Here is a 14,334-nt window from a genome sequence, read left to right as displayed (position 1 = left end):
CTGCGCGCCCCTAACGGCACGGCCAAATCGCTCGTTTTCTATTTCTTATTTTTTTATGTGGCTAGTCGTTTAACGTCACAGTTTTTCGACTGCTCTGGGACACAAAGGTCTGGAGTGGACAGGTAGTAGATGTGACTAAGAAAATGAAAATGCGCAAGATATTTTATAAGTTACTCGCAGGTACACTTTTCTCGGAAACAACTGAACCTATAGGTATAATGTTCGATGTGGGTGTCCACAGGGTTTGTAACTACGTGATGAATATGTTGATAATATTTAAAATTAAGTCTGCTAAAATATTAAATGCAAGGAACTTACAATACTGTGTGTTCATTATTTTTTCGAGCGACTATACGTCTGCCACCTGTGAAAATTAATATCTACGGAAAACTATCTTCAAAGCTGCTCTAAGTGAAGTTCGAACCCATTGTGTCCAGAATAGAAGCTTACAGTTGCACGACCCGTGTCTTGTAGCCAACGCTATCAATATGTATACAAGTGGCTATGAAAAATCTTAAAATGTATAATACATGTTTTTAATGAATTATAATTTGGAATGATAGGTTGTAACGTGCTGAGGTTAATATGAATAAAACATAAACACTGTGACGAGTAGTTATAAGAATAAAAGATAACACAGAAGGAGGGTGTATGAATTAACACAGTACAGTGCAGATAAGAGAGAATTAAATTAACACAGGACCTTGGAAAATTATAATAGGTTACACATAAACACAGTGTCTAAAGTGGTGAGCAGAATGTGTTACCCAGTAACAGGTTCAGGTTACATAAAGAATAGCACGCAGTACACTTTGGCCCACAACATAATTTCCACAACGGTGTCACACGCCCAAGTCAAATTTAAACAGAAAATATTAAACCAACATGCAAGAACAACAAGGATAATCAATCAATCAATCAATCAATACTGATCTGCATTTAGGGCAGTCGCCCAGGTGGCAGATTCCGTATATGTTGTTTTCCTAACCTTTTCTAAAATGATTTCAATGGCATTGGAAATTTATTGGACATTTCCCTTGGTACGATATTCCAATCCATAACTCCCCTTTATATATGAGAATATTTGCCCCAATTTTTCCTCTTGTATTCCAACTTTATCTTCATATTGTGATCTTTCCTACTTTTAAAACGCCACTCAAAATTATTCGTCTACTAATGCCATTCCACGCCATTTCTCCGCTGACAACTCGGAACATACCACTCAGTCGAGCAGCTCGTCTACTTTCTCCCAGTTCTTCCCAGCCCAAACTTTGCAACATTTTTGTAACGCTGCTCTTTTGTCGGAAATCACCCAGAACAAATCGAGGTGCTTTTCTTTGGATTTTTTCCATTTTTGAATCAGGTAATCCTGGTGAGGGTCCCATACACTGGAACCATACTCTAGTTGGGGTCTTACCAGAGACGTATATGCCCTCTCCTTTACATCCTTACTACAACCCCTAAACACCCTCATAACCATGTGCAGAGATCTGTACCCTTTATTTACAATCCCATTTATGTGATTACCCCAATGAAGATCTTTCCTTATATTAACACCTAGATACTTACAATGATCCCCAAAAGGAACTTCCACCCCATCAACGCAGTAATTAAAACTGAGAGGACTCTTCCTATTTGTGAAACTCACAACCTGACTTTTAACCCCGTTTATCAACATACCATTGCCTGCTGTCCATCTCACAACATTTTCGAGGTCACATTGCAGTTGCTCACATTCTTGTATCTTATTTATTACTCTATACAGAATAACATCATCCGCAAAAAGCCTTCCACTCCTTTACTCATATCATTTATATATATAAGAAAATGTAAAGGTCCAATAATACTGCCTTGAGGAATTCCCCTCTTAATTATTACAGGGTCAGATAAAGCTTTACCTACACTAATTCTCTGACATTTATTTTCTAGAAATATAGCAACCCATTCAGTCACTCTTTTGTCTAGTCCAATTGCACTCATTTTTTCCAGTAGTCTCCCATGATCCACCCTATCAAATGCTTTAGACAGGTCAATTGCGATACAGTCCATTTGACCTCCTGTATCCAAGATATCTGCTATATCTTGCTGGAATCCTACAAGTTGAGCTTCAGTGGAATAACCTTTCCTAAAACCGAACTGCCTTCTATCGAACCAGTTATTAATTTCGCAAACATGTCTAATATAATCAGAAAGAATGCTTTCCCAAAGCTTACATACAATGCGTGTCAAACTTACTGGCCTAGTCCAGTGTTAATCCAAAGTAGAGAACACTCCTTAATTCAGTAATTTGCACAAATTAAAACGAGGAGAATTCCAAGGGTTGACACGGTAGGCTAAGCCAACCATGAAGTGGTGAAAACAATTATGAGAACACGAATTATCACCACTAAATCTTCTAGGCCAATGTTAACTCAAAGGAGAGAACGCCCCTTATTTCAATAATTGTTAATCAAACGTTACAGAATAGAATAAGTGATGATATCAGTAGTAGGACTAGGCCGGTTCTGGATCATGAGTCAGCATTTTTCCTGCTGAGTCAGCACTCGAGGTCATTGCCCCGACCAAGGTCATTGACCCCATGACATCAAGACCACGCGACCGGCTACGTGCTATTGTTTGTAAACAAAGCTGCCATCTTGACAGGACCTAACCTCACTGCTGCCAACGTAACTACGTAGGGGCACGGAATGTGAAATCTACGTACTTTTGACAGCTGTCAAGAAGACAGGTCCTAACAATGTGCACTTGTTGAACAAGTGAACGTAGCTAATCTCACTGCTGCCATCTTGACAACGCCTAACATCACTGCTGCCATCTTCACTAACTACGTGGGCGCGGAATTTAAAATCCACGTGCTTTCAAGCTGTCAAGGTGACAGGATCTTACCACGTGCACTTGTTAAACAAGTGAACGCGGCTAACCTCACTACTAAAATCTTGACAAATCCTAACCTCACTGCTGCCACCTTAACGACGTAGAGGGCGCAGAATTTTAAATCCACGTGCTTTTGACAGCTGTCATCTTGGTAGGTCCTAACCACGTGCACTTGTTGTACAAGTAAACGTCGCTAACCTCACTGCTGCCATCTTGACGGACCCTAACCTCGCTCTTGCCACCTTAAGCATATAAGGGGCGCAGAATTTGAAATCCACGTGCTTTTAACAGTGATCAAGATGACAGGTTCTAACCAGGTGCACTTGTTGAACGAGTGAACGCGGCTAACCTCACTGCTGCCATATTTACAGGGCCTGACCTTACCGCTGCCATCTTAACTACGCAGGGGCGCAGAATTTTGAAAAAGTGACAGCTGTCAAGATGACAGGTGCTAACCATGTGCACTTGTTTTGACCTGGATTTAGATCAAGTGAACGAGGCTAACCTCACAGCTGCCATCATCTTGACAGACACTAACTACATTGCTGCCACCTTAACGAAGTAGGGGCGCGGAATTTAAAAAGTGTCAGCTGCTATCTTGACAGGTCCTAACCACGTGCACTTGATTTTTGCCGCGGCTCTTCTCACTGCTGTTATCATGACATGTCCTAACCACGTGCACTTGTTTTGTCACTGAATTTTGAATGTTCTCTAACCTGACTAGTATTATCTTAACTGGATTTAGTCATGCGTAAGCCGCCGCCTTCTCCTCCGACGGGGCAGCATTCGCTTGGTAGGCAAAGTCCACGTTACCGCTCGTACTAAGTTTCGTAGCAGAGCCAAGAGAAATCGAACCTAGCCCACTACTATTGCCACTAACACGTTAAAGAACTTCTGAGGGACAAAATTCCGTTACCACGACGTTTTCTACAACTTGGCAGATTCGATCTTGGCTTATAACCGTAGGTTCGATTCCCGCCTAGGCCTAGGGATTTTTACCTTGATCGTCAAACCATCCATACATTTTATTGTTTATTCCCTCTACCCTTTTTCTCACCTTCTTCACCACCCTCCATACAATTCTATTAATTCTTGCAACCTATCCACGTCATTTCCTTCCGCCGCCCTTTCAATTCCTATTCTTAATATTTCTCCCTCCACTTTCAAATCCCATCTCAATTTCTCTTTCACAATATCATCCCAAACGTACTTCCATTTTCAATTACTATGTCTCTCCCTACTTTTCTCCATCTTGCCCTTCTCCTCTTCAACCACAGTTCTCAGTTTTATTTCAATAGGCATATCTTTCGTTAACCCACATCCTAACACCTCAAAAATTATTCTCTTTAACGCTATCTCTGAGCTTATTCCTATATCCACTACACTCCCTCTATTTGTTGCAATATACGTCAAATCTCCCATACTATCCCCCTTCATCCACCAATTTAAAATAAATAATTGTTCTATAGCACACAACTCTAATAACCTTTCTCCATAACTATTTACACCATTATCCTTACTCCTTCTTTGCAGCCCCCGTCTGGTTTTACTTCTTTCCCGTACACCGATATTCTATTGCTCACTCTCGCATTCTAATCCCCCAATAAATTCACCCCATTTCCTACATACAGTCCTTTAATTCTGTTTATTTCTTCAATCAGTTCGTCAAAGAATTGTTATATATATATCGAATGGTTGTACAAGTACACAAAAGTTTACAAATAATCAAATGGAAATATCCAAATTTGACAACCATTCCAGAGCACATGGTGTCACTTGGTGTAGAGTCTTCAGACCACCGTCAAATGCACGAAGTGGGCACTCTTGCACAATGAAAGAATTGTTTATTTGCATAAACTGAATCGCACGGATGGTTATAAAGCAGGTCCAGACAAAAAAAAACTGCTTCCGATGCCCCCTTCCCTATTTTTACTCTCAGCCACACCACCCCATCAACACCACTCTGTAACATATCCACCCTTTCAGCTAGCTCGTTTCTTATTAAAAACTACTATGCCCCCTAGGTTTCAGCTCCTCTTCCCTATTTTTTTCCTTAACACGTTCACTAACTACTCTATACCATCCCATTTAATTTCAACCCATTTTCCTAGCCACGCCTCCACTAAGTCAATGTTCTCAAATTCTTTCACTAAATCCACAATTTCCCTATTCCCTAACTTCTCCATCATCCCCTCAATATTCAGCACCCCTATCACCATCTCTAGTTATTTATTTCCTCCCCTCCCTCTCTATGCTTATGTGATTCACTATTTCCCCCTTACTTCGCGTAATTCTTCCTTGTGGCTCCTCCCCATCCCTCTCCACTTCCCTTCCTTTCTTCTCCTCCTCCTTCCCCTTTCCCGTGCCACAGCCTTTTTTTCCTCCCCATAGATCTTTTAAACTTAACGATCTCCCCTTATTTAACGCCTAATTTCTCTCCGAGTTTCTTCCTACATTTCTCATATTCGGGGAGGTTGAGTTACTACCCTGACTCCTTTTTCCTCCCATCACCTCTTCACTACCTAAATTCACTTCACCTCGTTCTCGTGTCATATTTGTTGATTCAGTCCTTCCTGCGTTGTTCTGACTCACCAAGGTCTCTGCTGTCCCCTTCATCTGACCGCAGACACCACAGTCCCGTCTTCTCTCTTACTTCTTCCCATTGATGACATCCTGCTCTCGAATTCTGCAACTCATTTCCTCCTCGCATTTTTCTATCCTCAGCAGTTCCACCTGTGTCCACGATCGGGACCAATTTCTACCTGAAGTCACCAAACACCTCCCCACTATCTTGGCTCGAAATCCCTGCGCTCTAGCCCGCCACATGTGCCGTTTTAAGATCTCCAGCCGCAACCTGTCTTCTTTCTCTGTCTTAGCCTTCAAATAAAAGTTCGATCCTTCAAATTTCCGGCATTCCTCAGAATTATGTAGTCCACCAGGGTTGAAATTAATCTAATCTTCACCGGCCGATGACCCTTGTTCCTTCCGACTCTATGTATATCATCTATATCTACTTCAGAGAAGTTCATCTTTATCTTATTCGAAACTATGTTCACAACTTTCAATACTAATTCAACTTTTGATTCTACTCCTTTCTCTGGTACACCGTACACAAACAAATGTTTTCTTGCTGATTCGTTCCTCTTTCGCCTCACTTCTCTCTTCATTGCTGTCAATTCTTCTTCCAGTATCAACACCTTCTTTTTCAAACTCCCTACCTCATATTCTATCTCCACTTACTTGTCATTTACTCCTCCAGTTTCTTCTTTTATAAAAATTCTCAAGTCCTTCATCTCCTTAATTTGGGTTGCCCGGTGTTCCTGCAACATTTCCTTTATTTCTTCTCCTTTTCTTACATCCTTCACCACTCTCTTGATCTCTTCAAGCTCCTCCCAACCGAATGGTCCCTGATTTGGACCCGGGTTCTTTCCTATACCTCCTACCACCAGCAACGTCGCAATAACCGTCACACACAGCAGAATTTCCAACAATCCTTTAGAACATGGTAACAATCAAAACCATCAATACCTACTAAAGTTCCGTCACCGCAATCGGTAGGACCGGTTTCCTTTTTATATCCACCGGGCGAGTTAGCCGTGCGGTTAGGGGCGCACAGCTGTGTGCTTACATCCGGGAGATAGTGGGTTCAAACCCCACTGCCGCCAGCCCTAAAGATGGTTCTCCGTGGTTTCCCATTTTCACACCAGGTAAATGCTAGGGCTGTACCTTAATTAAGGCATCGGCCGCTTCCTTCCCACTCTTATCCCTTTCCTTTAGCATCGTGCCATAAGACCTACGGTGCGTCGTAAAGCAAATTCTAAATAAAAATTTAAAAATCTTTTCACAACCCCTTCCAAGGAAAAGTTGTATCCACGCTACTGGCCTGGACTTACACCCCACCCTCTGAAATTATTTTGTGGGTAAGCTACTGCATCCATTCACCATTTAAGGTCAAGGTAAACCCGAAGAAAAATTGGATACTCAAAATACACCACCATAATTGATGCGGTTAAGGCTCAAAACTATAAAGAAAGGTAAGGGACGGGATCTAGTGTTTTAAGTAGAATCCGTATCAATAGAACCTGACTTCCCATTTCAAATATGTTTCATCCATTGACTGCGATTCAAGCCTGGGCCGTCCTGATGAGAAGATGGAACAATGGGAACAGTTATCACGCCCGCCAATTACAAAATAGTCTTTATGGTGCCATTTGAGGTTCCACTCAGTTCCCCGGCATTTGACAAAATATATAGGCCTACCTATCGAACTTAGACACGCATCCGCGATTGTCTTGCTTCTGTTAGAATTTAAAAGAAACTTTTTCATAACTTACCGAGGATGCACAGTGTTTTGGCTTCTCGGTGATAAAACGGCCCTTCTTAAAAAATAACTTATATGGCACAAAATGAGGAACTAAGTGCAGCTCACAATCCTGACACAGTCTTCCCAACGCTGCAACTTAAACATAGCACATCTCTCAACCACGGTAAACCCGAGGATCTCTAGGATATTGTTGTTTCCGGGAACCGATGTGCAAGAGCTGACACGATGTTGTAAGCTTTCAACTGTTTATGGCCGTGGCCCCCGTTATCTCGGTGATCACGTTCCGGCCCCCTACTGAGTAATCCCTTGCTAATTGCCCCTTCCATCATGTCTTGACATTTGTCAACACACGGTTACATTCCCAATACTGAGACCTCTACTGGGAAATATCCCCGCGTATTACAGTGTTTTCCTTTCATTCAAGCAGTACAAATATGGAGAATTATGTACGGCCCTATTGAGCCTTGCTAGTAGATTTTTTGTCGCTATGTTAATTTAACATTTCAGGGTAAGTTGTTAAGTTGTTCGTACCGTACATAAAACAACGGCTGATCCTCGCTCTAGTTTCAGGAAACGGCCCGGCCCCACTGCCCTCCCCCCTCCCTTGGCTACGCAGTGATGTAAATTATGTTGAAAAATTTGGTCCCATTGCCTTTCGGTAATAAACACGTCCGGTGGACAGTAAATATTCACAAGTAAAATGTACTTATAATAAATTCCTATTACATACGTTTGGGGTATTGTCTGAATGGTCAGTAAAGGTCTATATGTCATGGAAGAGTATACCAAAAAAAGCAACTCCTCCATATCCTGGCCCGTTATTACGAACGACAGTATAATTATGATAAGCAATGCTCTGTGAAGGTTCAAACCAGGTTTCTTGTAGAGCAATAAAATGTGTTACCGTTTCCTGAATCAGTGTATATAGCTCATGTCGTTTATTCACATTACTCCTAGGATTCCATTGGGTTATTCTGATCATAAAACTGGAAGAAGTGGTTAACTCTGTCTCTTAACTGATAAATAGCGTGTGCGCGCTGAACGAGCTGTGTGATGTTTTGATAAATGGTCTCGTTGTCGTTGAATAGAAGAAATCGGCTGTGCCACTGGGGCACTACTAGTTGTAGCAGTTACGTCTATTGCAGCCACTGGTGGCGGAATAGGAATAGTGGAAGAATGTGATGATCTTGAATAGTTCACCCCGTGCAATCTGAGTCCTGATCAAGTTATAGTACACTTCCCTGTCATATCCCGGGGGGGCAGGGGGGCACAGGCCTAGGTGCTTGCATAATAACTTGAGTGAATTTTCGTTTTCTAGGATTCTCTTGTGTGGGCGGCGACGTCTCCCGAGTTAAAGGGGGAAATTGTTGTGAATGTACAGCTGGGTTATAGTCAGCAGGCTGCACTTTCTTCACTGCTTCTTTGAACGGTAGATTATCTGTACTCATTATCCTTTTAATTCGCACTTGTTGCTGTTGCGCCGGGCATTCTGGGGTAAGGTCGAATGCGGTCCCTGGCAATGGACACATAGAAAGCATGTTTCCGTACAGTCTTTTGTCGTATGGTGTAGAGCGCAACGCCCACACCTAGGACTCGTCACCCGACAATGCTTATCTACATTTCCATATCTATGACATACACTGAAGAAAATGGAAATTGCAACAGCCAGAAGGAGTGGTGCTACATTGCTGCAACTGGAAACGCAGGACGAATGTTTAGTTGTGCTTCAATGATTACACTTTCAGGTCCTTCTGACTGCAAGTTTGGACAACAATCAATACACGATGTGCCCACTACGAGCTGCTGTACATTGATGAATTCGTAGACGCATGGAGTCAATAAGGCCCTGGATCGCTTCCTGAGGAATTGCGGCCCAAGCTTGCTGTACTGCACGGGTCAGTTGTTCCAGAGTTGTGAGTGGCTGAGGACGGTTGGCCAGTTGTCGACCCATCATGTCCCACACGTGCTCAATAGGACTGAGGTCCGGGTATCTGGCAGGCCATTCTAAGGTTGTGATGTCGTGGAGAGCTTCTCTGGAGATGCGTGCAGTGTGAACCCGGGCATTGTCCTGCTGAAACATCCCATTAGCAATGTTCGCCATCATAGGGAAAAACACTGGATTGAGTGCCCTATCAACGTACTGTCGAGCAGTCATAGTGCCCTCAACAAGCACTAATTATGATTTCACATTAAAGTCAATAGATCCCCAGACCATAATGCTTGGTGTTGGCCCTGTGTGCCTCTCGACAATAAGATCTGGGCGGCCCCTCTCCCCGGTACGTCGGCGCACACGATTCCTGCGATCACTGCGGGCAAGACAGAAGCGCGATTCATCACTAAAGACGACCCTATGGCATTCCTCGACCCATGTCGATCTTTCTCGACACCAGGCCAGCCTTACACGTCGCTGTTGTGGGGTTAAGGGAACACCTTTTGCAGGGACACGGGCTCGTAAGCCAGCTGCACGCAGGCGATTACCAACTATTTGTTGTGTAACGTGGGGTGCAACAGCTGCTCGAATTTGCGCTGCTGTTGCATGGGGTTCCATCCGGGCCATCCGAATGATGCGGCGATCCTCTCTTACAGTTGTCTGTCGCGCTGGGCCTGTGCCAGGTCTACGAGTGTGGGTACCTTCATTTGACCACTGCTGCCATACACGTTGTACCGTAGATGCCTGTCGGCCAACATGTGCACAGACAGTCCTTGGCGATAATCCAGCCTCACACAGCCCAATTATCCGAGCCCTCTGAAACGGTGACAGCTGTTGATAGCGTGCTCGTCTCTGTCGTTGAGGCATGTTTGATGGGGAACACTTCACTGCACAGACTGCAAGTCAACTACGCTACACCAGAGTCCGTATACTGGAGTTGATTCTTCCGCGACCAATCACGTGGGGAGACCTGTAGCAACAATCCAATGGGTCTCAAACTTTGATCGTTTACATACCTACATGGCATCGTTCCATATCTTGAAAATCAACATAAACGACCAATGCCTTCATGATGTTGCAATTTCCATTTTCTTCAGTGTATTTTGCAGATTTGTGGGGCAAAATTATATGGTTCCACCTAAAGTGAGAAGTATTGGGGTAGGTTCTGGGCTCTAAATACAACTTTAATGGATCCCGTGAGAACGTACTGGGTACCCTCCTGACTGACTATCTTACGATTAATTCGCTGTACAGATTTTATAGTCACAGTAGTTTTTAAATGTTTGAGGATGGCAGAATCAGATAGGGGTTTTTCAACTCCCTTATAATACCTACTCTCAACACATTTCAGCTTGGTATATACGCCTTGACATTAAGTTCTGCTAATATAGGATGTATGAGAAATGAGTTTGATTGTACTGCATACACAAATTCAATTTGGACTCTATTTCTGCCCCTTCGAGCCACAGATTTAATCCCTGGAATGTTATTCTCTTAAAAAAACCGCCCCAATGTCATTGGATGCATATTACCAATGTTCTGGGATGTATTAGACTCTACGAAGACAATAAAGGGACCGTAATCGGAGCTGGGATACGTTTCTTGTGTCACAGACTTCGGAGCTTGATCACCAATTACATTATCTGAACGATTATCTTGTTGCAGTTCATTATTCACTTTACTCACTTTATCACTATTATCACTAGAACTGTGATCACTAGAACCATCTGTTACATCCTGGTTCATACGAACTAATCCTTCACGCACTACAACTAACTTCGAGGGGTCAGGAGCTTCCTCACCCCCACTGTTCGCTGCCATAGTCTACTTCGCACACTCTTAATACCACACGTCAAACCTCCCACTGAACCTCGTCACAATGATTGTCAACACGTCCGCACGCTATCACTATCGAGAGGTAACTCGAGCTGTTGACTACAACTGAGCATCACACACACCAAGCAGTTCAAACGTTCAAAAAACAAAGCAAGCGAAGATAAAACCACTCGACTAAATTTATATGTGTTCCTTAAGATATATACAAGATAATTATGATACATGACGTTTTATTTTTATGAGAAAACCACACCATTCCAACACTCCCTCCTTTCTCAAAAAAAAATACTACACTTCAATCAATTATCCTCTCATTGCAAACCTAAAAGCTTATAGAAATTCTTAAGCTTGTTGCTTGATAAATTCTTTGTCAACAAGTCTCCAGCATTCACACACACACACACACACACACACACACACACACACACACACGATAGCCGAGCTTACAACTTACACAAGTACACGGTTACACATTTACACGGTTCGCGCTCTCTCTCTTAGTTTTTCATGTTCTCACACTACACAGTTCTATATTCACACACAAGGTTCCACGTCGCACGGCTACACGTTCTCTCCTTCGCCGTCAGTCCGCACTGTATCACGCTAGTTCGATAATCACGGCAATTCACACAGGTCGGGATAGTAACAGCTGCACTCAGTCCGTCGAACTCCGTTCGCAGTCTGCACCCGTCGTCACCGCTGCTCCGGAACACCCAACGTTCTTCTCCAGCAGCCTGCCCCAAGAGACTCACACACACAACGTCAGGGAAACAGGAACGAGTCCTCGGCTCCAACAGACAGATACTTCATCAGGCTGACACCTCAGCCCAGGCTCTCACTGACTGCGCTCTTCGCTAACTCTCACCAGCAACCTCAATCTCACTCTCACTCACTCACTCACTCACTCACTAACCCAGTCTAACTCTCACTAACTCCAGGCTTTTTTTCGGGGGAGACCCCAAGACCGCCCCCCCCCCACCCCCGCGTGACCAACGACTCAATCTACATGGCCTTCGACATGCTATTAGTCTAAGAAGAAAGAGATAGCAGGGAAGAGTGGGAAGTGATACAAGGAGTATCTGCCGGTTTCCATGTCAGACACGTTACCACGGCAAGAGTTTGTGTTAGGTAAGGTGGTGTTGAAGTATGGTATTGAAGGGTCAGGGAAAAACCACATAGGCAGAAAAGAGAAATAGCCTACATGTAAAACCTAGCATCTTGTGATACCACATGCAAGGATGTGGGCTGGAAAAGGTCCAGTGGTTGTGTTAGTTGAGAAGAGCTAGCCATGAACCATAGTCTCGCCGTTCCATCTGCCAGGGGATCAGACCGTCTGGGCACTGCCTTGACTAGCGCGGGCCTTGCCGGCTGTGGAGCCATGCGTCGAGTACCACTAGGGCCTGCCGCACCGCACCACCACCTTGGGGTCCCTCTTACCCAGTCTCCGATCCCGGAGAATGAGGCCAAGCCCGCATGGTGGGGGCCTCCTGGAAGGGGGTGGGTCATGACGCCGGGCCTCCTTCCTCTCTGCTCGCGCCATGGCCCGGTAGACTGGGCAACTGCGATGGGAGGCCGGGTGGCCCCCCGCGCAGTTGGCTCATACCGGTGCCTCCTTAAGTGTTGCGCAGGCCGTGTAGTGGTGGTCACCCCCACAACGGTTGCACTTCACTTGGAGCCCGCAGCTCTCCTACCGGTGGCCCCACCTCAGACAGCGGAAATACTGCAAGAGCTACTGAGGGGGACGTTTCCATCTCACCTGAGTGCCGCTACCCGCTGAGGTCCTCTCCTGATTTGTTCCTCGGTAGACTGCTGTCCTGGGAGAAGTCCTGGGTTGCGGCTGGGCGGCCCTCTCCTGGTGGGCCGGCGTTTTCTTCCTCCTGGTCCTGGGGCGACATCGTCTTCTTCCCGGGGGTTTCTTCTCGGCAGGGGGAGAGGCCTCGTCCTGGTGGCCCTCCTCCCGGAAAGGTGACCTCGGGGTAGCGTATGGTCCCGCTGCGTCGCCGTCTTCTTTCTCCTGGCTGGCGGTGTTGGCGTCGGTCGGTGCTAACACTCGACTTGCGTTCCCTGTCCTGTGGGGCGCACGTCGATATCTGCAGCTCGACAGGCACGCTGGCAGTCTGGGCCTGGACAGCAGCGTCAGAAAGCCAGGGGGCGTCCTCCTTCACAGCCGTGCTGCAGTCCGCCGTCACGGGCGCTTTCCTGGATTGCGACCGGGTAACAGGCCGTTCCTGGTAGGCCTGTGTTTGCGTCCACTTCGTGAAGGTAGTCCATGGAGGAGCGGTCTGCGCCACTTCGCAGTACCGAGCCGCTCAGCCTGGGTCACACAGTCGCGGCGCCATCGGGCGGCATGCTCCACCTCCGTATTGGCGTCGCAGGTCGCCGAGTGTGTGGCCTGGACTAGGTCGGTGTTAACCGCCCTATGTCGTAGCCTCCTCGGCGTCTTGGTGATGGCCTCCCTGGTCTCCGTCTCGGCCCTCCTCCTGAGGGCGTCGGCGTTGGTCCCTGGCACGCCGTCCCTCACTGGTAGGCGGATGACCTGTAACAGAGTAGAGAGCTCCCTCTCCGCGTCGCGCATCCGCTCCTGGTCGTGGTGCCTAATGATGAGGCCTCCTGGTAGGAAGCTTTCGACGGTCATGGTCGTCGATAGGATCCTGCCTCCGTGGCAGGGAGGCCGCATTCTGTCCAGGACTGGGCCCCGTTCCGAAGATACAGGGCGTCCCGGCCTGTAGTACACCAGCAGCGCCTCGCACTCCGTGTTGGAGTAGCCCTCGGAGAAGAAGCCGTCAGGGGCGTCGCACCCGTCCCTGTACGGCTCAGTTTCCACCTCGATCTCCGACGCCTCCTGCTCCAGCTCCAGCTCCAGCTCGGGTGCCGGGGTCTCTGGCTCCGTGCTGATCTCCGTCGCTGGTGGGAATCGGCTGAAGAGGTTCCGGACCATGAGCCCGAACTCCTTCGCGACCTCTTCGGGTTTTCTCGGTTCCATCTGACTGCCCTCTGTTGTCCGCAGTAGTCCTCCTGAAATAGAAATCCTGAAAGAGAGGCGAGCACTGAGAAGACCTCAGCTGAGACAAATGCTCTTGTTTTGCTGGTTGCTTCACGTCGCACCGACACAGATAGGTCTTACGGCGACGATGGGATAGGAAAGGGCTAGGAGTGGGAAGGAAGCGGCCGTGACCTTAATTAAGGCACAGCCCAGCATTTGCCTGGTGTGAAAATGGGAAACCACGGAAAACCATCTCCGGGAATGCCGACAGTGGGTTCGAACCTACTATCTCCCCAATACTCAAATGCTCTTTCGAAGATGTACTAATAAGTACAACTGCCTGGCTGATACTTAAAAAGTACAGAGCGCCTGGCAATGAGAGAGAAA

The 14,334-nt window shown here is 46.1% G+C and overlaps 1 protein-coding gene across 1 annotated transcript in view; it reads right to left on the bottom strand.

Moving 5' to 3' along the window:
• LOC136859330 (prolyl 4-hydroxylase subunit alpha-1-like) overlaps positions 1-10,949 on the bottom strand; it is a 642,002-nt gene extending 631,053 nt beyond the window's left edge. Inside the window, exons 1-2 of the mRNA XM_068225777.1 lie at positions 10,661-10,949; positions 6,115-6,367 (exon numbers count right to left, since the gene is read on the bottom strand). Of these exons, the coding sequence (XP_068081878.1) occupies positions 6,115-6,367; positions 10,661-10,949 (542 nt within the window). The remainder of the gene's footprint in view (positions 1-6,114; positions 6,368-10,660) is intronic.
• Positions 10,950-14,334: the final 3,385 nt, after the last annotated feature.

Source organism: Anabrus simplex, chromosome 1 (assembly GCF_040414725.1).
Source record: "Anabrus simplex isolate iqAnaSimp1 chromosome 1, ASM4041472v1, whole genome shotgun sequence".
Classification (NCBI taxonomy): Eukaryota; Metazoa; Arthropoda; class Insecta; order Orthoptera; family Tettigoniidae; genus Anabrus; species Anabrus simplex.
This window is presented reverse-complemented; position numbering and strand designations above follow the sequence as displayed.